The following is a 26,658-nucleotide window of genomic DNA, read 5'->3' on the forward strand; positions in this document are numbered from 1 at the left end:
TCTTGGACTTCTGACTTCCTGACTTTGCCACAGGTTTGGTTCCTGGGGGCTGACTGAGACCTGAGCTGTGCAGGATTGATGATCGCACAGCAGGGGCAAACAAACATCAGAGAGTCAGTGAACACTAAAAACAATTGCTTGCTATTGCAGCAGCCAACAGAAGCAGAACAGCTGAGCCCATGGAGGTAAGCACCTTAAGAGCACAGCAGGGTGCGAACTAACAAAGACCCTGATGCAGGACTCCAGAGTCCAGAGCAGAGCAACGTAGCAAACACAGCAGTACAGCAGGAGGGCTGCTACTTTGCTTGCTGAAGGTCTGTTGGTAAATTAAAAAAAAATAAAAATAACACCAGAGCTCCAGGCCTCAGCTCACAAGATTTGTTTCGCTACTTTCTACACATAGCTGACTGAGCTAAGTGATTGGAGCAGCAGCGATGTGATGTGCAAGGCAGCTGTCACCTGATTGGTGATCACTGAGACTGGGTGGGCCTGAGCCAAAAATGGGTGGGCCTGTTTTCCAGGATCTTGTTTCTGTTTTCTGTTTCTTTACTCTCTTTTTCCTTCATCCCACTCTGGCATTGGCCCTTCTGTTTCAACTTTTTTCTCTACTTCTCTTTTCTGCCTTTTAATCTACTGTTAGCTAGACTTTATTCCTTCTTTTCTCCCTCCAGTTCTGTGTTGCTCCACTTTATACGCTTATTTCTCTAGCCCTCCCATTTCCACCTGTATCTCTTATTCTCCGAGGACAAGCAGGCTGCTTGTTCTCACATCTGGGTGACATCCATGGCAGCCCCCTCCAACCGGAGAGTTTCACTAGCAAACTCAAGTAGAGGAGTGTGGTAGCCGTGTTAGTCCACTCTTAAGGTTATCAATAGAAATCAAACAAAATAAAACATGGAAAAGAAAATAAGATGATACCTTTTTTATTGGACATAACTTAATACATTTCTTGATTAGCTTTCGAAGGTTGCCCTTCTTCCTCAGATCGGAAATAAGCACATTTGCTTATTTCCGATCTGAGGAAGAAGGGCAACCTTCGAAAGCTAATCAAGAAATGTATTAAGTTATGTCCAATAAAAAAGGTATCATCTTATTTTCTTTTCCATGTTTTATTTTGTTTGATTTCTATTGATAACTAGCAAACTCAAAAAGTCTCGTGGGAGGTCCCGCGCGCGGGGCACGCCCACCACGCATGCGCGGCCATCTTCCCTCCCGTGCGTGACCGCTCCCGCTCAGTTTTTCGTTTTCCACGGTGGAGAGAGACTGCGTTGCGTCCCTCTCCTCTCAGCCCTTGGAAACCGTCTAGCAATTAGATCACTTTTTTTCTTGTTTAGTGGCGCTTCTTTTACTATTCTTTTCGTTTCACAAAAACGTTTTTGAAAAAACTTGATTTTCCCATAGTGTGCTAGTTTTTGGCCTCCTTAAGTTTTCTTTCGCCGCCCGCGCATCCGCATTTTTCCCTTTTGTGGCCCTTTTTGCCACCACCATCAACAATTTTGATCTCGCTGCCGCTATTTTTCCATTGATGACATCGAGGATTCCCAGGGCTTCAAGAAGTGCGGCAGGGCAATTTCGCTTTCCGATACCTACGCTTGGTGCCTTCAGTGCCTCGGGTCAGAACATAACCCCAAAGTGTGCAAATTGTGTCTTAGCTTAAAAAAGCAGACACAGATGGCGAGACAAGCTCAGCGGGATTGTCTTTTTGGAGATTGGCCCGGCTCTTTGGCGTCAACGTTGACAGCATCGGCACCGGCGTCGTCAACTTCGGCACCGGATATGGCATCGACCTCAGGAGAGCAGGTACCACAGGCCCGACTACCACCTCTCGCTGGGAGCAGTGGGCAGTCGAGTGGGCCTCGACAGTCCCTGCTGTGCAGGCCGGTCGGGACCGACCCTTTTCGAACCCGACCCTGAGGAGGCGTGTGGATTCCATGTCCTCCTCGTCGGTACTGCGGAGCACTGATGACGTGCATCGAAAGAAACAAACTAAGAAGCATCGTCATCGGTCGCCCCCTTCTCACGGTACCGGGAGCTCCGGGACGTCGAGGGATTCGGCACCCGAGAAGTGTCAACACCGGGAGGACCGCTCCCCCTCCATCCAGGAGGTGTCGATGCGTCGGTCGTGGGGCAGTCCGGTACCACCTCCTGGCCCCGTGCAGATTCTATCTCTGACTCCTGCACCAGCCCCTCAGCCTTCCCTGACAGAGACTCTGGACGAGTGCCTCCGGGCCATTCTTCCAGGTATCCTGGAAGGGCTGCTGCGCCAGTCTCTCCCGGTGCCGGGGGTGTTTGTATCCTTGGCACCATTGATGGAAACGCTGGCTGGCTCTGGCCCTGTGATGTGGTCGCTGACACCGGTACCGCTTGCGGCATCGGTCTCGGCCACCACTCAGGTGGACTCTCCATTGACGTTGATGGAGGGAGCTTCGTCCCCGCCGGCGCGGGAGTCCACCTCTTGACGTCATTATCGAGGACCCGGTTACTCTGAGTCGAGACGGGCTCGGTTTCGGACTGAAGTCAGGGAGGAGGCCTCGTGGGGGAAGGAGGAGGACCCCAGGTATTTCTCTTCCGAGGAGTCCTGTGGTCTTTCCTCTGACCCTACTCCTTCACCGGAAAGGAAGCTTTCGCCACCTGAGAGCCTTTCCTTTGCCTCCTTTATTAGAGACATGTCTGTGAGCATTCCCTTCCCCGTGGTTACTGTGGATGAGCCGAGGGCTGAGATGCTCATCCCAACCTCCAGTCTCTGGCCCTCACAGCCTGGATGTTGAGGGCGTAGATTTTGCCACCTTGGGTCTTTCTGAGGGTGTCTCCCAAGTCTTGCTTGCTTCCAGGAAAGATTCCACTAAGAAGAGTTACTTTTTCAAGTGGAGGAGGTTTGCCGTCTGGTGTGACAGCAAGGCCTTAGATCCTTGCTCTTGTCCTACACAGACCCTGCTTGAATACCTTCTACACTTATCGGAGTCTGGTCTCAAAATCAACTCAGTAAGGAACCATCTTAGTGCGATTAGTGCTTACCATTCCTGTGTAGAGGGTAAGCCTATTTCTGGACAGCCTTTAGTCTTTCGATTCATGAGAGGTTTGCTTTTGTCAAAGCCCCCTGTCAAGCCTCCTACAGTGTCATGGGATCTCAATGTCATCCTCACCCAGCTGATGACAGCTCCTTTTGAGCCACTGAATTCCTGCCATCTGAAGTACTTGACCTGGAAGGTCATTTTCTTGGTGGCAGTTACTTCAGCTCGTAGGGTCAGTGAGCTTCAAGCCTTGGTAGCCCATGCTCCCTATACCAAATTCCATCATAACAGAGTAGTCCTCCGCACTCACCCTAAGTTCCTGCCGAAGGTGGTGTCAGAGTTCCATCTGAATCAGTCAATTGTCTTGCCAACATTCTTCCCCTGTCTACATACCTCTTCTGAACGTCACTTGCACACATTGGACTGCAAGAGAGCATTGGCCTTCTACCTGGAATGGACAAGCCCCCACAGACAGTCCGCCCAAATGTTTGTTTCTTTTGACCCCAATAGGAAGGGGGTTGCTGTCTGGAAACACACCATCTCCAATTGGCTAGCAGATTGCATTTCCTTCACTTATGCCCAGGCTGGGCTGACTCTTGAGGGTCATGTCACGGCTCATAGTGTTAGAGCCATGGCGGCGTCAGTGGCCCACTTGAAGTCAGCCACTATTGAGGAGATTTGCAAGGCTGCGACGTGGTCATCAGTTCACACATTCACATCTCATTACTGCCTCCAGCAGGATACCCGACGCGACAGTCGGTTTGGGCCATTGGTGCTGCAGAATCTGTTCGGGTTTAGAATCCAACTCCACCCCCCTAGGCCCAGTTTTATTCTGTTCAGGCTGCACTCTGTTAGTTGTTCTTCGTAGGTCAATTCTTGTTATGTCCTTGCCATTGCGAGGCCCAATTGACCCTCTTTGTTGTTTTGAGTGAGCCTGGGAGCTAGGGTACCCCAGATGTGAGAACAAGCAGCCTGCTTGTCCTCGGAGAAAGAGAACGATATATACCTGTAGTAGGTATTCTCCGAGGACAGCAGGTTGATTGTTCTCACCAAGCCTCCCTCCTCCCCTTTGGAATTGTTGTTTTCTTTTTTTGCTCTTTCATTTAACTGAGGGGGAGCGGTCGCGCACGGGCGGGAAGACGGCCGCGCCGGTGGGCGTGCCCTGCGTGCAGGACCTCCCGTGAGACTTTTTGAGTTTGCTAGTGAAACTCTCCGGTTGGAGGGGGCTGCAGTGGACGTCACCCAGATGTGAGAACAATCAGCCTGCTGTCCTCGGAGAATACCTGCTACAGGTATGTATCTTTCGCTTTCCCATCTTTCAGCCACCCTCTAGTTCCCTGTTTCCATCCTCTGTACATATACCCTACCCAGCCTCATCTACCTCTGCCTTTCATCCCCATACCACCTGATGGGACAGAACCAGGAGCCCCTCAACCAGGAAAGAGGAGACAGACTTGGGAACGCCTCAACCAGGAAAAAAGGGTGTTACCAAGAAGGGTGCTCAAGAATCCTTCAAACTGGAAAGAAGGGTGTCCCCAAAACCAACCCTGAGAGTGAAACACAGAGATAAGAACAGAATAAATTCCCAGCTGTGGGATGGAAGTGACAAAAGGGCAAGCTGAAATATTTGGCCACATTGTTCAGTTAAATAAATCACCTTCAAAGTTTCTATAATGCTACATTGGCTTTACACTAGCAGGAGGAAAGAAAAGTGAGAGATCAAGAGGTTTTGAAAGGACCACAGAGAAAACTCAACCATACACAGCTCTGTAGTAAGAAGAAAAGTTCTCACCTGGTGCCAAATGGTAACTGGTATCCCACCCTGGGCAATCTGAAACAGTCTAATTCAAAATCTCCAGATTCCCATCAACTAACACTTGTAGAGAACTGAATAATCAGATCCCATCCTATATAATAAAAAGCACTTCCAACATTCTGAAGCTAACTCTGTGGCAGTGTAGGGTTCGTAAGTCTGTAGTTCAGTGGTTCATTGGCTCTCACTGTCCCCGCCCTCACGTCGAGGAAACGGAACACTGCATAGTTGCCAAGCAAACAAACACGACGTCACAGGAATGAAGAACCAATCAGAGAGAACGGAACTTGGAGGAGGGAAGTGGAGTGGATTGAATCTCTAACAATCATATACAGGGAGGTACGAACATCAGTGGAGGCAAGTGCACAGAACGGAAGGGAAGACAAACATTTAATCACTTTGTCACTCACAGACATCACACACACACACTCAATCATTCTGTGTATCTCTCTCTTACACTGTCTGTAAAACACGCTGTCACTCTCAGTCTCTCACATGGGCAACTGTATGTTGCATTCTCACGAGTAAGGAGCTCTTCTGATGTGATTGTTAAACTGATTGAAGGGCCTGAACAAGGAAAACTTTTACCGCATTGTAACACAGTTTACACAAAAAATATTGTATATAAAGAAATCTTACACATGTAAACAACAATTATATTCAGAATACAACCATGGAAACATTAATGACAGGAACTCATTACATTGCTAGCGCCCATTTCATTACGTTAAGAAACGGGCCTTTTTTTACTAGTAGCACTATAAGAAGAAATTATTTATTATGTCAGCGCTGAGAAACGGGGATTAAGCATTCAGATTCTCTGTCTGAACTACAGGGTTTGTGCTATACCTTATGTGGAGGGGCATAATCGAACGCGAACGCCTATCTCCATGGGCGTCTATGTTCGAAAACGGGTACGTGAACAGGTGGGACAGACCGTATTTTCGAAAAAATGGACGTTTTTCAGCTGGGCGTTTGTTTTTTTTAGCGATAATGGAAACTAAAAACGCCCAGCTCAAAAACGTCCTAATCTGGGCCATTTGGTCATGGGAGGGGCCAGGATTCGTAGTACATTGGCCCCCCTGATATGCCAGGACACCAACTGGGCACCCTAGAGGTCAGTGCGGTGGGCTTCAGAAACAGCTCCCACATGCATAGCTCCCTTACCACGGGTGCTGAGCACCCAACCCCCCTCCCCCAAAACCCACTACCCACAAATGTACAACACTACCATAGCTCTTAGGGGTGAAGGGGGCACCTACATGTGGGTACAGTGGGTTTTGGAGACCTCCCATTTACCAGCACAAGTGTTACAGGTAGGGGGGGGATGGGCCTGGGTCCACCTAGCTGAAGTGCACTGCGGTACCCACTAAAAGTGCTCCAGGGACCTGCATACAAGCAGGCCTCTAGGACTTGTTGCTGCTATATAACATTGGCACACCAGTTGACACCTGAAGACTAATCTCTCAGAAAACGTCCTTTATTGGAATAAGCACGCTTACTCACAGTTAACTGCAGATCAGAGGTTGTGCCCCACTGGCAACGAGTCTCGCTGGTACTGAGATTAGCAGTAGGTCAGAGCTGGCAGAATGCTGTACAATGCCCTCTTTCAGCCACATTCAAGGTAAGAACTGTTCTGTAACATGGCTAACACGTGAAAAGGATCTAAAACTGGCTTACAAAAATGGCCACTACCTCATGGACTACCGGAAACAAAACAGGGCACACTCTGACCAGTAAGCAGGGGGAAAAGCACCATGGGAGTAGAGCCTACCAACTACCAACATCGTGAGCATTTGCCACAAGCTAGTGGAATCACGGAGCCCAATACCCTACACCCATCACAATGCATTGCTGATGTGACTCTGCAGTGCGCATAACAGAAAAGGTGTCACACTCACCCGAGAGCCACATCAGAACCAGGGAAAGGCTGTCACAGGATAGAACACATTCTGCTGTCATAGAGGTGGGTACGGCATTTGAGGCTGGCATAGAGGCTGGAAAAAAAGTTTTAAATTGGGTTTTTTTGGTGGGAGGGGGTTGGTGACCACTGGGGGAGTCCGGGGAGGTCATCCCCGATTCCCTCCAGTGGTCATCTGGGCAGTTGGGGCCCTTTTTTGGGACTTGTTCGTGAAGAAAAAGGGTCCAAAAAAAGTGACCCAAAATCGCGGTAAAACCGCCTTTTTTTTTTTATTATCAGCTAAAGACGCCCATCTCTCGGCCGATAACCACACCCCAGTTCCGCCTTCACCACGCCTCCGACACGCCCCCGTCAACTTTACCCGTTTCCACGACGGATTGCAGTTGGAAACGCCCAAAATCGGCTTTCGATTATACCGATTTGGGCGCCCACGGGAGAAAGACGCCCATCTCCCGATTTGGGTTGCAATATAGGCGTTTTTCTCTTTCGATTATAAGCAGGATAGTGTTACAATATTGCGATTTCCGTATGTACAACCCAGGATAATACATACTTGGCTTGTTTGCGCGTAAAAATAATACTGATTAGTAACCTAACACTTGCTAATCTTGTTGACTGCCCCTCACTAATGAGTGATGCCCTTTTGCACTCCTTATTTTGACAGAAGGTGCAGAAAATGATACAAGCCAGACATGCATGGTTAACAGAACTTGGTCATGAGGTAACTTGACGAGATCACTGTCTGATCTCTTATATCGTCAAACACTTTTGAGGAAAACAGATTCTGCCCAAAACCAGTTTGTACCTGTATGAGACAGGGCTATACTATGTGCCAGGTATTTTACATAAGACACATCCCCGTTATTTACATAACTTCTATATGATCATCTTATTTCATTTCTGAGCAGATCCTCTCTTGTATTCCGAACATGGCCTTCAGTGTGTACTTGCTACTGCACTTCCCCAACATTCCTAGCTGACTAACTGTACAATTCATAATAGCAGAAAACATAGGCCTTTGATTTACTTCACACCCCATTCCTTCCCTGTCACTCATCCCTACTCAACTTCCAGACCCACTCTTTTGTCTTTCCACCTTAGCCAGGCTTCCATTTTTTTCCTCCCATTTCCACCCTCTATTATCTCATTCTAAGGTCTGTCTCCTCATCCTCTTCATAGCCCTCTGCCTTTTTCTCCCCTTTCCCCAACATCCATTTGCCCTGCCTCTCTCCCGTACCTCCTCCAATATTCATTTATCCTGCCCCCAGCATCCATTCTTCTGCATCTTCTGCTGCATATGCCCTTGTTTCACCCCTCACCACACTGCCTGTCCTCCTTTCTCACTGCCCCAGTATTAACCACCTCCCACTGCCACCTACCAACATTGTCCCCCTTCTCCCAGCCCCAGAATCAGACCCTTCTCCCAAAATTCCCTTCTCTCAACTCAGCCTCTAGCCTCTGGGTCACCCCTCAAGCCCCTTCTTCCAGCCCCAGCCACAGACTCTTCTCTCTAAATCACCCCCTTTCTCCCATCTTAATCCCTGCCCCTCTTTTCCCATCTCCCAGCATCTGCCAGTCAGCCTTCTTCTCCCAGCCTATTTAAATCAGAATCCTTGTCTATTCCCCCTGCTCACCTCAAATCTAGCGTCTCCCCTCGGTCTCCCTATTTCTTCCTCCATGGTGTCCAGCATCTCCCCTCTCCCACTCAAGCATATTTCTTCCCCTCCCCCTCCCAGCATCACCCCTTCTCTCTCCCCTCCCCCTCCAGCATCATCCCTTCATGCTCCTCCTTGTAGTCCACCCTCCTCTCAATAAACCTCTCCTGGCCCTGTGGCTCTGATCCATTGCCACAACTGGAAGCTTTAAAATTAAATCAAATAGCAGCTGACACAGCACCTTGTACTCAGACACTTAACTACTCTGCTTTTCCTACTACCAACAGCAGAAGGAAGTGTATATCAGAGGAGGCGGGACACTATTTTGTTTCATTTTAAAGTTCCCAGTTGTTTCTGCCCCGGGGTGGTTGTCTTTTCTGTGTGTTTATAAAGTGTGTTGACAGTAGTTGTGTGAAATCAAATTTCCTTCTGTCCTCTTCTCCTCAAGATGCTCTAAATGTTCCATTTCATAACCTTATTTACGTTTTGCTCAAAGTTTACAAGCGAAGTAACGTGAATGATTTCATTACAGAAAATTGGCTTTCATTTTCTCACTTTTGTCTTCCCTCTTTCAGAGCATGACATCCGTGTTAAACAAAGTCTTAGACTTAACATATCCAATCACGTCCATGTTTTCTGGTGCAGGCTTCAACAAAAGCATCAGATGCATCTTCCAAGATAAACAGATTGAGGTAATTGGTCCTACATTTGTGTAAGAATTTTTATGTGCTGCTTGTGTGCATTTCTTCTTTTGACCCAACATCATTTTCTGCTTTCACTGCTAGAGAAGCCACCTACCCTTGCCCTAATCTTAAATGTTGTACTGCTGTCTCTATATTGCAGGATCTCTGGATCCCTTATTTCACCATAACCACAGATATTACAGCTTCAGCAATGAGAGTCCATACTGATGGTAAGTGGTTTCTTCAGGACAAGATGAACTTCATTCCTTCTTTTATGTTCCTCCCTATTTCTTTTATTGTACAGCTGTATGGGGCTAACCACCTAGCTGGTTGGGAAGAGTGATACTAGTGGAAAGAAAGAGATGGGCTAAGAGACTGAGAGGGGAGGTGGAATGGTGTGAAACAGAGATGAAATATGAGCAAGAGAGAGAGACCTGAAAAGACATTAGACAGTGAAAAAAAAACTCCTGAAAAATAAGATGGGAGATACTGAGGGGAGAAAGAGAGAGAATGATAGGGAACAGAGGTTGTAAAATGGAAAAAGAATCAGGAAAGAGGTTCAGAAAACAGATGAAAACTGCCTGAACCTCAGAAAACAAAGGTAGAAAAAACAATTTTTATTTTTGATAATTATTGGACTATGTAATATCTTACATTGTTTAAGCAATTACATTTTCTGTAGGAGGATAGCAGCTGGAGGGTTAAACACATTTTGAATTATGTGCAACTTAGAGTCCATTTTAAGAAAAGTTATTTGATATATTTTTTAAAATTAGCCAGTGCAGGAGGGGATTCCTGTAATGCAGCGGTTCTCAACCCAGTCCTCGGGCCACACCTAGCAAGTTAGGTTTTCAGGATATTCGCAGTAAATATGCATGAGATAAATTTGTAGGAACTGCCTCCATTTTATGCAACTCTATCTCATGCATATTTATTATGGGCAATCTGAAAATCTGACTGGTTAGTTGTGTCCCGAAGACTGGGTTGAGAATCCCTATTATAATGTAATTTACACACCGCTGAGGCGTGTTCTGCTTGGTCTAACCTTGCACAGTCTCACACATTCCTGCTCCTCTTCAAGAACCCCACCATGATAGTCCTGTGCCATCATATAGGACAAGATAAAGATGGGCCTCCCACTTCCTGAACTTATAGTGGAGAAGTACCTAGTGGCCTGAGAATCTGTGGAACTGGATTTCATTTCCACTGCAGCTCCTTGTGACTCGAGGCAAGTCACTTAACCCTCATTTGCCCCAGGTACAAAAGAAGTACCTGTATATAATATGTAAACCTCTTTGATTAAAACCTCAGAAAAGCAGTATATCTAGTCCCATCCCCTTTCCCTTTTCCTATTAATTATCATATGCAGTATTTTTCCTTTTTAATTTATAACTAGCCCCCAAGAATGACAAAGAAAACTGCTTTATGCAGCAGGGTTTAAATTCCATTTCCCCCACTGACATGTCTTGTGAACTTGGCAGGTGTCCACTTAAATTATAAGCTCTTTGCGGAAGGGACTTATACCAGAATTCTAAAAATGCCTTATGCTTCCTTGATTGCCATTTGCAAAGGTGGGCTAAACATCTAATCCTTGTTATGATGCAGTTGGATGCCAATGAGTTAGTCCAGAAAAAAGTTCTTACCTGCAGCTTGTTTGCAGACCCTTGTTTCACCATCTTGGAGTGGGCTAATGAGCAACTAAACTACTTTTTAAATGCCTTCAATAAATACTGCAGAAAAAGGAGGTAACCAGAAGATTGAAAGCTTTATGCAATCCCCTTGGTTGTAGATGTGAGCAAGGTAACTACCTAGTCACTGCCTGGGTTGGTGGGAAGAAGGGCACACAAAGAATTTATTTGGAGGGACCTGGGGCCAACCTTTAAGGCTGGGGGGCTGGGCAAGCAAGGCATCAGACTTTCCATTCACACAAGAAATCCAGAAGAAATAACTTTTTGCTGCTGTAGCCTGTTAACAGTTAAAATTTCCTCTACTCTGCTACAGATGTTGTATCCCATAGAAGTGGTGTATGGGCTGCCTGGGTGATAAGGTTAAGCATCCCAAGAATCACCTTACTCCTTCCCAAAGAGACTAGTAGTAAGGGAAATCGCCGACCTTTCTCCAGGGAGACCCACGATGCCGTCCGACGGTGCTCGCCAGTGCCTCCCGTAGTAGGGGAAATAGCCGACCTTTCTCCAGTGGGACACACGAGGCCATTCAACATCATTCGCACCGCCCGTTGTTATCCAGATCACCCTCCCTCTCCTCAACTTCACTCCTCCTCCTCACCTCCACTCCATAAAATGCGATCAAACAGCTTTGAGATCTGCTTGCTTGATCTGAGTCTAGGGTAATGACGGGTGAGTGGAAGAGTGGAAACAGAGATCAACCAAAAGCCTAGTATAAACTAGAAAGACTTACTTCCACTCCAGTCTATCAAACCTCCTGATAATGAATTGAGTGTATACCAATGACAGCTGCACAGGAGAGTGGAAACAGAGACTAACCAAAAAATCACTTGACAGGCTCTCTTTCACTTCAGTCTATTAAACCTCCATGACCTGTCGCTAATCTCAGGAAGCTGACCTGATGAATACACACAAACTACTCCTACTATTCTATTTCATAACACTGATTCACACAACTATAACCAATCCACTCATCGAGTGCACCATGATACCCATACTGCATAGTAACATAGTAGATGACAGCAGAAAAAGACCTGCATGGTCCATCCAGTCTGCCCAACAAGATAAACTCATATGTGTATACCTTACCTTGATTTGTACCTGCCTTTTTCAGGGCACAGACCGTACAAGTCTGCCCAGCAATATTTCCCGCCTCCCAACCACCAGTCCCGCCTCCCATCACCGGCTCTGGCACGGACCGTATAAGTCTGCCCTCCACTATCCTCGCCTCAAAACCACCAACCTCTCTTCCCCCACCTGCTCCGCCACCCAATTTCGGCTAAGCTTCTGAGGATCCATTCCTACTGCACAGGATTCCTTTATGCATATCCCACGCATGTTTGAATTCCGTTACTGTTTTCATCTCCACCACCTCCCGCAGGAGGGCATTCCAAGCATCCACCACCCTCTCCGTGAAAAAATACTTCCTGACATCTTTCCCGAGTCTGCCCCCCTTCAATCTCATTTCATGTCCTCTCGTTCTACCGCCTTCCCATCTATGGAAAAGATTTTTTTGCAGATTAATACCTTTCAAGTATTTGAATGTCTGTATCATATCACCCCTGTTCCTCCTTTCCTCCAGGGTATACATGTTCAGGTCAGCAAGTCTCTCCTCATACGTCTTGGAACGCAAATCCCATACCATTCTCGTAGCTTTTCTTTGCACCGCTTCCATTTTTTTAACATCCTTCGCAAGGTACGGCTTCCAAAACTGAACACAATACTCCAGGTGGGGCCTCACCAACGACTTGTACAGGGGCATCAACACTTCCTTTCTTCTGCTGATCACACCTCTCTCTATACAGCCTAGCAACCTTCTCGCTACAGCCACCGCCTTGTCACACTGTTTCGTCGCCTTCAGATCCTTGGATACTATCACCCCAAGATCCCTCTCCCCCTCAGTACCTATCAGACTCTCACCGCCTAACACATAAGTCTCTCGTGGGTTTCTACTCCCTAAATGCATCACTTTGCATTTCTTCGCATTGAATTTTAATTGCCAAACCTTAGACCATTCTTCTAGCTTCCTAAGATCCCTTTTCATGCTTTCCACTCCCTCCCAGGTGTCCACTCTGTTGCAAATCTTAGTATCATCCGCAAATAGGCAAACTTTACCTTCTAACACTTCGGCAATGTCACTCACAAATATATTGAACAGAATCGGCCCCAGCACCGATCCCTGAGGCACTCCACTACTCACCTTTCCCTCCTCCGAGCGAACTCCATTTACCACCACCCTCTGTCGTCTGTCCGTCAACCAGTTCCTAATCCAGTTCACCACTTCGGGACCTATCTTCAGCCCATCTAGTTTATTTAAGAGCCTCCTGTGAGGAACCGTGTCAAAAGCTATGCTAAAATCTAAGTAGATTATGTCTATAGCACGTCGATGATTCAATTCTCCAGTTACCCAATCAAAGAATTCAATGAGATTCGTTTGGCACGATTTCCCTCTGGTAAAACCATGTTGTCTCGGATCTTGCAGCTTGTTGGCTTCTAGGAAATTCACTATCCTTTCCTTCAGCATGGCTTCCATTACTTTTCCAATAACCGAAGTGAGGCTTACCGGCCTGTAGTTTCCAGCTTCTTCCCTATCACCACTTTTGTGAAGAGGTACCACCTCCGCCGTTCTCCAGTCCCTCGGAACCTCTCCCGTCTCCAATGATTTATTAAATAAATCTTTAAGAGGACCCGCCAGGACCTCTCTGAGCTCCCTCAATATTCTGGGGTGGATCCCGTCCGGTCCCATGGCTTTGTCCACCTTTAGCTTTCCAAGTTGTTGATGCACACTCTCTTCCGTGAACGGTGCTATATCCATTCCATTCTCAGGTGTACTTTTGCCAGTCCCTCGCGGTCCTTCTCCAGGATTTTCTTCAGTGAAAACAGAACAAAAGTATCTATTTAGCAAATTGGTTTTTTCTTCATCATTATCTACATAGCGGTTCACTGGTTCGCTGTATCTTTTAGTCTCACAATTCCCTTTTTAGTCATTCTTCTTTCACTAATATACCTGAAGAAATTTTTGTCGCCCCTCCTTACATTTCTAGCCATTTGTTCTTCCGCTTGCGCCTTCGCCAGACGTACCTCTCTCTTGGCTTCTTTTAGTTTCATCCGGTATTCCTCCCCGTGTTCCTCTTCTTGAGATTTTCTATATTTCTGGAACGCCAACTCTTTAGCCTTTATTTTCTCAGCCACTTGCTTGGAGAACCATATCGGTTTCCTTTTTTTCTTGCTTTTATTTACTTTCCTTACATAAAGGTCTGTGGCCCTATTTATTCCTTCTTTCAGCCTGGACCACTGCCCTTCCACTTCATGTTCGTCCTCCCAGCCCATCATCTCCTTCCTCAGGTATTCCCCCATTTTACTAAAGTCAGCACGCTTGAAATCCAGGACTTTGAGTTTAGAGTGGCCGCCCTCCACTTCAGCTGTTATATCAAACCAAACCGTTTGATGGTCACTGCTTCCCAGGTGTGCACACACTCGCACATTTGATACACTATCCCCATTTGTGAGCACCAGATCCAGCATCGCTCCCTCCCTCGTGGGTTCCGTCACCATCTGTCTGAGCAGAGCACTTTGGAAAGCATCCACGATCTCTCTACTTCTTTCTGATTTGGCAGACGGAACCTTCCAATCTACATCCGGCAGATTGAAATCTCCCATCAACAGAACCTCTTTTTTCTTTCCTAATTTTTGAATATCTGCAATCAGATCTTTATCTAGTTCCTCTAATTGTGTGGGGGGTCTGTAGACAACACCCACGTGGACAGAGGTTCTATCCTCTCTTTTTAAGGTGATCCATATCGCTTCTTCTTTTCCCCAGGTCCCTGTCATTTCAGTTGCCATGATATCATTCCTCACATACAGAGCTACTCCTCCACCTTTATGACCCTCTCTATCCTTCCTAAATAGATTATAGCCTGGTATGCTTGCATCCCATTCGTGGGAACCATTGAGCCATGTCTCTGTGATTGCAACAACATCTAAGTCTGCCTCCAACATCAGGGCTTGAAGGTCATGAACTTTATTGCTTAGACTACGAGCATTTGTGGCCATCGCTTTCCATCTATATTTCTTGGTATGTGTTTCAACATTAGTGATTTGGGGGTGTCTTTTCACTTTGGGTACCTTCATGTCTTTTTGTTCCAACTTTATTGCTTTTTCCTCTGCTTCAGTTCTATTTTCAGGAGCATTACAGTGCTGTAATGGAGCAAAAGAATTCTTTAGTGGCAACACTTGTGCGGGTGGATGCTTCTGTGTCACATGACGAAGTCTGCCTGAGCCTACTGTGAACCATCTGTTCTTATGTGGTTTTATTCTCTGAGGGAGTGGTGAGAAGCTATTTCTCTGTGCAGTCCTAGAAGCTGCTTTAATTGTATCCAATTCTTGCATTACTTTACTGAGCTCTTGTTTAAAACTAGATAGCTGAAGACAGATAGGGCAAGCTTTAAGTCTCCAGATGATTGGCCTTGAAACTAAAGTACCACAGTTATTGCAGAGAATAAAAGTCATCCTGATTCGTTGAATTGGGTATGAACAGGTGTACTTAGTTGGGGTTAACAGTCTGTAAGAGTGCCTGTGTATGATTGAGTAAAGTTAATGAGGTTTGGTTTGTCTATAAATGAGTGGAAAACCCTGGGGTGGGTGAGATGTGGGGAGGGTGGGTGGGATTATAAGTCCCAAAGTGTCAGCTAACTACTGTTAAGGCAATTCTCTGGATGGGAGCAGAATTGGTACAGTCTGGTCAAAGAATTTTCAAATGATTTAACTTCCAAAATTGCCCTAGAATATAAAAAAAACAAACTTTCCTTGTTGTAATATAAATCCAGATATTCCCAATAATTATATCAGTTTCAACAATGTAAAATGCACTTTAGAGCCCCAATACAATACAATGCAATGCAGCCTCCCTCTCTCTCAGAGCTTGACAGGAAGAGAAAGAAAGAAAGAGAAAGAAAATAAGAGGTTTCACAGGGCAAAATTAATTAAGCACTAAGCATTAAATTAAAGGGAATATCAGGTATCTCACCTTAGCCAGAAAGTTGAGAAGTTTGGAATTTAAAAGGTCCGAATTTGTTTTACTTTGGAGGAGTTTGCTTCAGGTACAGACAGAGAGGTCAGCACCTGAGCAAAGTTACAAATGGTTTGACCCCTATTCAGAGCTCAACCCTTACCTCCTGCTGTGTAATGATTAAGTCCCAAAGTGTCAGCTAACTACTGTTGTTAAGGCAATTCTCTGGATGGGACCAGAATTGGTACAGTCTGGTCAAAGAATTTTCAAATGATTTAACTTCCAAAATTGCCCTAGAATATAAAAAAATAAACTTTCCTTGTTGTAATATAAATCCAGATATTCCCAATAATTATATCAGTTTCAACAATGTAAAATGCACTTTAGAGCCCCAATACAATACAATGCAATGCAGCCTCCCTCTCTCTCAGAGCTACACACACACCAAAGACTAATACGAAACAATACACATTACCAAACCGACAACAATTCTAACAAAGGAAAACCACCGACACGTGGACAACCACAACAGAAGGGAAACAAGGATCCAACTAAAATAAAGGAACAACAACTAATCAAAATCAACACAACGTTAAAAACGGACCCTTACCAAATAATTCAAGTAGGATACATAAATGCCAGATCAGTAGTCAATAAAACAACAATTATAACAGATTGGATCACAGCAGACAATCTTGACCTATTACTCATCAGTGAAACCTGGATTCACGACCTCAAGGACCCCATAATTCTGGAACTCTGCCCCCCAGGTTACAAAATTACTCATTGGACAAGGAAAGAAAAAAAGAGGCGGAGGTCTAGCACTAATCTACAGATCTCACTTCAACGTAACAACAACTGCTGAGTCCATAACACCAGAACTCAAAATCACCTCAGTCAGAATCAACCATACCAACCTGAGTGACAGCCTAAGCGTTGTCTTATTCTACAGACCACCAGGTAACTGGCAAGAATGCCAATCACAATTCATGGATTTCATATTGAATACTTGTGTTTCAAACCCCAATCTACTTATAATTGGAGACATAAATATACACCTCGAAGACACTAAGGCAACCAATATACGTGAATGCAAGGACTTCCTCCAACTATGGGACCTTAGCTGGCCCAGAATACAAGCCACTCACGTCAAAGGACACACAATCGACCTCATCACACACACACACACACATATATATATATATATATATATATTTATTTATTTATTTATTTATTTTTATTTATTTATTTATTTATTGTAGATAAGAAAAATAGAAAAACTCTGCATTAGCATATAAGCAGTAGAAATATCTCTTACTGATAAGAGCACTACCAAAATATATTATCTAAACTATACTCTGATTATCCTGAGACTAAGTACAGTAATGATTAGAACAGTACAAATGATACCCTAATAATCCTTATGTAAACTTATCACATCTTATGCAAAATACAAATTAGCAGCTTATTCTCTGACCACGAGCTGACATAAACCAATCCTACTTAGATAAGAACTAACCACTAACCCCAGACTAGGAAATAAATCACTGTGATCTCACCGTTGTCCTTATGAAGGCTTCCGATGAGACTGGAGCAGATTCTCCCCAGACGCTATCCCAGCTGTCTGTGTCTTAGATGTCGTGCAGGTCTCTCTGCAGGAAGCAGGTTTCCGTCCCTCCGTGTGGTATCTCCGAGCCAATATATCTGCCACATGTATTTACACCAGTTATGCAGGTCACAAGGTTGTACCAAACACAGTCTCTGGCTCACCCCGAGTCTTGCTGGATTTCTCAGGTCCTCTTACCAGTTACCCCCACTTTCCGAGAGTCTCTGACTTACTAACTTCTTCTTGTTCCCGCTTTCCCCCGTACCTCTCGGTCAGGTGACAACCCGGACCAGTCATGATCCCCCAGTTCAGTACATGGGCAAGAAGAGTTCTTTGTTTTGTGACCTTGGAAATGGTAACTTCTGGTGCCATGGGTCTGACTCCCTTCTCAGCTTCTCAGGGTGTTGGAAGGGGGTGGTTGGAACACAGAATGTCCTTGGCTTCAGTGAATCTGCCAGTGTTTTTCCACAAGCTGAAGCTGGATCTTGCTGACACAGTAAGGTTCAGGTCAGAGGTTGTAGCATCCATCTTGTTTGTAACAGGATGCACTAGGCTCGTATGAACCAAAGTCATCACAGGTAAGATCACAGGGAAATACCCCTACAGGAATCCTATATTATACCTAGATAGGACTTTTAAAGATAATAAGGAGATTGAAAATATGGTGGGTTCCTCCTTGGGACACTTGTTTGCTTGCTTGCTATCACATACATAATTACATTTCCTCCCTTCCTTTGTCATAGGGAGAAGTTTGCGCTTGACAAAAGCTCTGAGACTTTGAGGACGGATTCTGATGATCGTATATCTGTATCTTATTTTCATAAAGAACTCTCTGGTGTTGTTCCCCCCCCCCCCCCCCCCAAAGATATACAAGCTTTAGATAAATAGATGGCAGATGATATTAGTTGATGCCCCCAGATTCCCTTGTTGCAGTTGATAAGCACTGTCTCTCATGTAATATTGGGGACGGATCTTATAGAATGCAGGTTTTGAGTCTAACTACGGCTTATTTTACACATCAGGCTTTTTTAGTGGGATGTGTACCTACACCACAATGTCTGAAATGTGGGACTGCTAAGAGTACCTTTATCCATGCTCTCTAGCATTGCCATGGGTTTCACTTCTTTTGTTGGCAATCATTCAATACAGTGGTTCCACAACCTGTCCTAGGGGAACCCCAACCTGTCAAGTATTCTGGATATCTGTAATGAATATTCTCCGAGGACAAGCAGGCTGCTTGTTCTCACTGATGGGTGACGTCCACGGCAGCCCCTCCAATCGGAAACTTCACTAGCAAAGTCCTTTGCTAGCCCTCGCGCGCCCGCGCGCACCGCGCATGCGCGGCCGTCTTCCCGCCCGAAACCGGCTCGAGCCGGCCAGTCTTCTTTTGTCCGCACTCGGTACGGTCGTGTTTTCGCCGTGTCGAGCCCCGGAAAGTCGACCTCGCGCGTCCAATTTGTTTTGAACGTGTTTTTTTCCTTCGGGAAAGCTTTGTCCTAGTCGGGAAGTGCTCCGGAAACCCCTCGCCGGGTTTCGTGTAAATCCTCCCCGTACTTCTAGCTTTTTTGCCCCGGTAAGTTTTCTTTCGTCGTCGGGGTAGGCCTCTTTTCGGCCTCGGTCGAGATTTTTTTCTCCCTCTAAATTTTGGTGCTCCAAATTTCGCCATTTCGGCTTTTGATTTCGCTGGCGTGATTTTTCCGCCCATGACATCGAAGCCTTCCAGCGGCTTCAAGAAGTGCACCCAGTGCGCCCGGGTTATCTCGCTCACTGATCGACACTCGTCGTGTCTTCAGTGTCTGGGGGCCGAGCACCGCCCTCAGAACTGTAGTCTGTGTTCCCTGCTTCAAAGGCGGACTCAGGTAGCGAGACTAGCCCAGTGGAACGTGTTGTTCTCGTGCTCTTCGTCGGCATCGGCACCGGGACCTTCGAGTGCATCGACGTCGTCAGCGTCCAGACCATCTTCCTCGGCCGCCCCTGCATCGAGTGCATCGAGGCATCGGGCCTCTGCATCGGCGCCGAGACATCGGATAGCTGCATCGACGTCGGTGGTACCAGGACCTCGTCTGCTGATGTCGTCGGACGGTGGTGCATCGGGTGGAGTGCAGGTGAGGGCTGTCCATTCCCCTGCTGGTGGCGGTGAGCCCTCGGGAGGTCTCCTCCTACCCCGAGGGCTCCTGCGGTACAGCCCCCCCGAGATCGACCTTCTTCAGTCTCGGCCCCGAGGAAGCGACGGATGGATTCGACGTCCTCCTCGTCGGTGCCGGGGAGCTCCGGTGACATGCTTCGGAAGAAATCGAAGAAGCATCGACACCGGTCTCCTCCCCGTGTCGGCACCGAGAGCTCTGGGTCGCCGAGGGATTCGGCACCCAGCAGGCATCGGCACCGAGAGGACCGCTCACCCTCTGTTCAGGAGGTGTCGATGCGCTCCGCTCTGGACAGCCCGGAACAGCCTCCACGCCCGGAACAGGTTCTGACGTCGACGCCTGCATCGACCTCTCAGCCTTTCTCCGCAGCCACTCTAAACGAGAGCCTCCGGGCCGTTCTCCCAGAGATTCTGGGAGAGCTGTTGCGCCCTACCCCTCCGGTACCGGCGGTGCTTGCGCCTCCGGTACCGTCGAGCGTGGCGCCGGCTGGCCCATCGCCCAGGTTGAGGTCCCCGACGTCGGTACCGCGTGCGGTGCCGACCGCGGCCACCTCCCAGGAAGGCTCCCCGACTACGTCGGCGGAGGGAGCTTCGCCGATGCGGGCCAGGGAGTCTACCTCTCGACGCCCCCATCGTGGACGTGGCTCCACAGAGTCGAGCAGGGCGAGGTTGCAGACACAGGTCCGTGAACTTGTGTCTGACACCGAGGGTGAGGCCTCGTGGGAGGAAGAGGAAGATCCCAGATATTTCTCTGACGAGGAGTCTGAGGGTCTTCCGTCTGATCCCACTCCCTCTCCTGAGAGACAGCTTTCTCCTCCCGAGAGTCTGTCTTTTGCCTCCTTTGTCCGGGAGATGTCTACGGCCATCCCCTTCCCGGTGGTTGTGGAGGACGAGCCCAGGGCTGAAATGTTTGAGCTCCTGGACTATCCTTCTCCACCTAAGGAAGCGTCCACTGTTCCCTTGCACCATGTCCTGAAAAAGACATTGCTTGCGAACTGGACCAAGCCATTAAGTAATCCCCACATCCCCAAGAAGATTGAGTCCCAGTACCGGATCCATGGGGACCCAGAGCTGATGCGCACGCAGTTGCCTCATGATTCTGGAGTTGTGGATCTGGCCCTAAAGAAGGCTAAGAGTTCTAGGGAACATGCTTCGGCGCCCCCGGGCAAAGACGCTAGAACCTTAGACTCCTTTGGGAGGAAGGCCTACCATTCCTCTATGCTCGTGTCCAAGATCCAGTCTTACCAGCTCTACACGAGCATCCACATGCGGAACAATGTGCGGCAGTTGGCGGGCTTGGTTGATGCTCTTCCCCCCGAGCAAGCCAAGCCTTTTCAGGAGGTGGTCAGGCAGCTGAAGGCGTGCAGAAAATTCCTGGCCAGAGGAGTTTATGACACTTTTGATGTTGCGTCCAGGGCCGCTGCTCAAGGTGTGGTGATGCGCAGGCTCTCATGGCTGCATGCCGCCGACATGGAGAATAGACTCCAGCAGCGGATTGCGGACTCGCCTTGCCGTGCGGACAACATTTTTGGCGAAAAAGTCGAACAGGTGGTAGAGTCTCTCCACCAGCGGGACACCGCATTCGACAAGTTCGCCCGCCGGCAGCCTTCAGCTTCTACCTCTACAGGTAGACGATTTTTCGGGGGAAGGAAGGCTGTTCCCTATACTTCTGGCAAGCGTAGGTACAATCCTCCTTCCCGACAGCCTGTGGCCCAGGCTAAGCCCCAGCGCGCTCGCTCTCGTCAGCAGCGTGCGCCTCAGCAAGGCCCCGCGGCTCCCCAGCAAAAGCAAGGGGCAAGCTTTTGACTGGCTCCAGCAGAGCATAGCCGACATCCAAGTGTCCGTGCCGGGCGACCTGCCAGTCGGGGGGAGGTTGAAAGCTTTTCACCAAAGGTGGCCTCTTATAACCTCCGATCAGTGGGTTCTGCAAATAGTCCGGCAGGGATACACCCTCAATTTGGCCTCAAAACCTCCAAATTGTCCACCGGGAGCTCAATCTTACAGCTTCCAGCACAAGAAGGTACTTGCAGAGGAACTCTCCGCCCTTCTCAGCGCCAATGCGGTCGAGCCCGTGCCATCCGGGCAAGAAGGGCTGGGATTCTATTCCAGGTACTTCCTTGTGGAAAAGAAAACAGGGGGGATGCGTCCCATCCTAGACCTAAGGGCCCTGAACAAATATCTCGTAAAAGAAAAGTTCAGGATGCTTTCCCTGGGCACCCTTCTCCCCATGATTCAGCAAAACGATTGGCTATGCTCTCTGGACTTGAAGGATGCCTACACACACATCCCGATACTGCCAGCTCACAGACAGTATCTGCGATTTCAGCTGGGCACACGCCACTTCCAGTACTGTGTGCTACCCTTTGGGCTCGCCTCTGCGCCCAGGGTGTTCACAAAGTGCCTAGCTGTGGTAGCAGCGGCGCTTCGCAGGCTGGGGGTGCACGTGTTCCCATATCTCGACGATTGGCTGGTGAAGAACATATCCGAGGCAGGAGCCCTGCAGTCCATGCAGATGACTATTCGCCTCCTGGAGCTACTGGGGTTTGTGATAAATTACCCAAAGTCCCATCTTCTCCCAGTGCAGAAACTCGAATTCATCGGAGCCCTGCTGGATTCTCGGACGGCTCGCGCCTATCTCCCAGAGGCGAGAGCCAACAACTTGTTGTCCCTCGTCTCGCGGGTGCGAGCGTCCCAGCAGATCACAGCTCGGCAGATGTTGAGATTGCTGGGCCACATGGCCTCCACAGTTCATGTGACTCCCATGGCCCGCCTTCACATGAGATCTGCTCAATGGACCCTAGCCTCCCAGTGGTATCAGGCCGCTGGGGGTCTAGAGGACGTGATCCACCTGTCCACGAGTTTTCTCGAATCCCTGTATTGGTGGACGATTTGCTCCAATTTGACTCTGGGACGTCCCTTCCAAATTCCTCAGCCACAAAAAGTGCTGACCACGGATGCGTCCCTCCTGGGATGGGGAGCTCATGTCGATGGGCTTCACACCCAAGGAAGGTGGTCCCTCCAAGAAAGCGATCTACAGATCAATCTTCTGGAGTTGCGAGCGATCTGGAACGCTCTGAAGGCTTTCAGAGATCGGCTGTCCCACCAAATTATCCAAATTCAGACAGACAATCAGGTTGCCATGTACTATGTCAACAAGCAGGGGGGCACCGGATCTCGCCCCCTGTGTCAGGAAGCCGTCAGCATGTGGCTCTGGGCTCGCCGTCAAGGCATGGTGCTCCAAGCCACATATCTGGCAGGCGTAAACAACAGTCTGGCCGACAGGTTGAGCAGGATTATGCAACCTCACGAGTGGTCGCTCAATTCCCGTATGATGCGGCAGATCTTCCAGGCGTGGGGCACCCCCCTGGTGGATCTCTTCGCATCTCAAGTGAACCACAAGGTCCCTCAGTTCTGTTCCAGGCTTCAGGCCCACGGCAGACTGGCGTCGGATGCCTTCCTCCTGGATTGGGGGGAAGGTCTGCTGTATGCTTATCCTCCCATACCTCTGGTGGGGAAGACTTTGTTGAAACTCAAGCAAGACCGAGGCACCATGATTCTGATTGCTCCCTTTTGGCCGCGTCAGATCTGGTTCCCTCTTCTTCTGGAGTTATCCTCCGAAGAACCGTGGAGATTGGAGTGTTTTCCGACCCTCATCACGCAGGACGAAGGGGCTCTTCTGCATCCCAACCTCCGGTCCCTGGCTCTCACGGCCTGGATGTTGAGGGCGTAGACTTTGCCTCTTTGGGTCTGCCAGAGGGTGTCTCCCGCATCTTGCTTGCTTCCAGGAAAGACTCCACTAAGAGAAGTTACTTCTTTAATTGGAGGAGGTTTGCCGTCTGGTGTGACAGCAAGGCCCTAGATCCTCGCTCTTGTCCTACACAGACCCTGCTTGAATACCTTCTGCACTTGTCTGAGTCTGGTCTGAAGACCAACTCCGTAAGGGTTCACCTTAGTGCAATCAGTGCATACCATTACCAAGTGGAAGGTAAGCCGATCTCAGGACAGCCTTTAGTTGTTCGCTTCATGAGAGGTTTGCTTTTGTCAAAGCCCCCTGTCAAGCCTCCTACAGTGTCATGGGATCTCAATGTCGTTCTCACCCAGCTGATGAAACCTCCTTTCGAGCCACTGAATTCCTGCCATCCGAAGTACTTGACCTGGAAGGTCATTTTCTTGGTGGCAGTTACCTCGGCTCGTAGAGTCAGTGAGCTTCAGGCCCTGGTAGCCCAGGCCCCTTACACCAAATTTCATCACAACAGAGTAGTCCTCCGCACTCACCCTAAGTTTCTGCCAAAGGTTGTGTCGGAGTTCCATCTGAACCAGTCAATTGTCTTGCCAACATTCTTTCCCCGTCCTCATTCCTGCCCTGCTGAACGTCAGCTGCACACATTGGACTGCAAGAGAGCATTGGCCTTCTATCTGGAGCGGACACAGCCCCACAGACAGTCCGCCCAATTGTTTGTTTCTTTTGATCCCAACAAGAGGGGAGTGGCTGTAGGGAAACGCACCATATCCAATTGGCTAGCAGACTGCATTTCCTTCACTTACGCCCAGGCTGGGCTGGCTCTTGAGGGTCATGTCACGGCTCATAATGTTAGAGCCATGGCTGCGTCGGTAGCCCACTTGAAGTCAGCCACCATGGAGGAAATTTGCAAAGCTGCGACGTGGTCATCTGTCCACACATTCACATCTCATTACTGCCTGCAGCAGGATACCCGACGTGATAGTCGGTTCGGGCAGTCAGTTCTTCAGAACCTGTTTGGGCTTTAGGATCCAACTCCACCCCCCGAGGGCCCTGTTTGTTCTGTTCCAGGCTACACTCTCAGTTAGTTGGTAAATTTTTTAGGTCAATCTCAGTTATGTCCTCGCCGTTGCGAGGCCCAATTGACCAATGTTGTTGTTTTGAGTGAGCCTGGGGGCTAGGGATACCCCATCAGTGAGAACAAGCAGCCTGCTTGTCCTCGGAGAAAGCGAATGCTACATACCTGTAGAAGGTATTCTCCGAGGACAGCAGGCTGATTGTTCTCACAAACCCGCCCGCCTCCCCTTTGGAGTTGTGTCTTCCCTTGAAGTGTATTGTCTTGCTACATACTGGACTGGCCGGCTCGAGCCGGTTTCGGGCGGGAAGACGGCCGCGCATGCGCGGTGCGCGCGGGCGCGCGAGGACTAGCAAAGGACTTTGCTAGTGAAGTTTCCGATTGGAGGGGCTGCCGTGGACGTCACCCATCAGTGAGAACAATCAGCCTGCTGTCCTCGGAGAATACCTTCTACAGGTATGTAGCATTCGCTTTCAGTGCATACAAATTTCTCTCATTTATGGCCCACAGTAGTGCAGGGCTACTCAATTCCAGTCTTCGAGGTCCACAGGCAGGCCAGGTTTTCAGGATATCTACAATGAATATGCATGCACTGCATGCACTGCCTCCTTGGTACACAAATCTCTTTCATGCTTATTGTCAGCCGGTCCCTCATCCAAGGTCTGGCCTAGGTCAGCCCTGCTTAGCTTCCTCAGATGTACTGCCAACTGGACGGGTCTGTCACACTCCGGTCCTGGCTTAACTCTTTATTCAGGTCCAGTCCTTACTGCCAGAATTGCTGCTCTTTCTATCTTCACGACTATCCTCTCCACAAATGCACACCAACTGCAGGACTTCTTATAAATGTAAGTTTATTTAGTCAATCCATGCTGTTACTGCTTACAGCTTCACAGTAGAACTTCTTTCTCACCTCCATCCTGCACACAGCTGGAGGAAGCTTTACTGTGCCTTTACTTTTCAGCAGGGGCGTAGCTACAGGTGGGCCTGGGTGGGCCCAGGCCCGCCCAATCTCGGCCCAGGCCCGCCCAGTCTTTTTCGACCCTCACCTTCCATGACAACGACGACGACTTAGTTTTTTGCCCGCAGCGGCGAGTGGGCGTAAAAGCAGCAAGCAGCGAGCCAGTCTGGACTCCGTCCTTCGCTTCCTGCCCTCTCAGCGTCCCGCCCAAAAGGAAATGACATCAGAGGAAGGCGGGACGGCGCAGAGAGAGGGCAGGAAGTGAAGGACGGAATCGAGACTGGCTCGCTGCTTGCTGCTTTTACGCTGCAACTTCGGGAGTGGAGTGTGTGTAAGTGAGCCCGCTCGCCCATCCGCCCATCTAATCCATTGCAAGGAAGGAAACGATTTGGTTTCCACTCCCCCGCGCAGCCGTCGCCGTTCACTCAAAACACAGGGCAAGCAAACCTGTGAGCTGCTGCATCCACGTTGTTGTTCTTTTGAAGGGGAGGGGCGGGGAAGATGTCGGATAGAATGGGGAAGGGGATTGAAAGAAACAGGATGGGCAGGGGAGAGAGGAATTGCCGGACAACAGGGATTGATGGAGGGAGCAGGGGAGAGAGGAAATTTGCTGGACATGGATGGATGGAGAGAAGGGCAGGGGAGAGAATAGAAATTGCTGGACATGGAGCGGAGGGCAGGGGAAGGAGGAAAATTGTTGGACATGGATGGATGGATGGAGGGGAAAGGGGAGAGAGGAAATGTGCTGGGTATGGATGGATGGAGGAGAGGGCAGGGCAGAATGGAGAGTTGCTGGACATGGATGGATGGAAAGGAGGGCAGGGGAGAGAATAGAAATTGCTGGACATGGAGCGGAGAGCAGGGGAAGGAGGAAAATTGCTGGACATGGATGGATGGAGGGGAGGGCAGGGGAGAGAGGAGAATTGCTGAACATGGATGGATGAATGCAAGGGACAGAGGACATTTGCTGGATATGGGTGGATGGAGGAGAGAAAGCAACACTGGGCCTTCAAGAATGAGACAACAGGAGTACTTTATTAGCCAAAGACCCGACACGGGCCGTGTTTCGGCGCCAAAAAGGCGCCTGCCTCAGGGGTCTATTAATAAAAACATATAAATACATCAATAAAATAGAACATACAAAATAAATAATGACAGCATCGTGTTAACTTCAAGCATAAATAATATATGAAAAATTAAAAAATAATAATAAGATGTTGATATTACAAACAATTATATTGATTCAATAAACAGTGTAAAATTATAATGTTCCAGCAACCGTATAATAGTCATAGAGACAGCTCCAATAAATTTTAAAATTTTAAAAAAATAATAATAATAAATATAGGCCGACATAATGC

General features: G+C 48.3%; 1 protein-coding gene across 1 annotated transcript in view; it reads left to right on the forward strand.

Moving 5' to 3' along the window:
• Window positions 1–26,658, forward strand: part of PNPLA7 (patatin like phospholipase domain containing 7) — a 2,530,065-nt gene that overhangs the window by 2,118,936 nt on the left and 384,471 nt on the right. Inside the window, exons 29-30 of the mRNA XM_030206608.1 lie at window positions 8,976–9,092; window positions 9,244–9,313. Coding sequence (XP_030062468.1) covers window positions 8,976–9,092; window positions 9,244–9,313 — 187 coding nt within the window. The remainder of the gene's footprint in view (window positions 1–8,975; window positions 9,093–9,243; window positions 9,314–26,658) is intronic.

This window comes from Microcaecilia unicolor, chromosome 6 (genome assembly GCF_901765095.1).
Source record: "Microcaecilia unicolor chromosome 6, aMicUni1.1, whole genome shotgun sequence".
Taxonomy (NCBI): domain Eukaryota; kingdom Metazoa; phylum Chordata; class Amphibia; order Gymnophiona; family Siphonopidae; genus Microcaecilia; species Microcaecilia unicolor.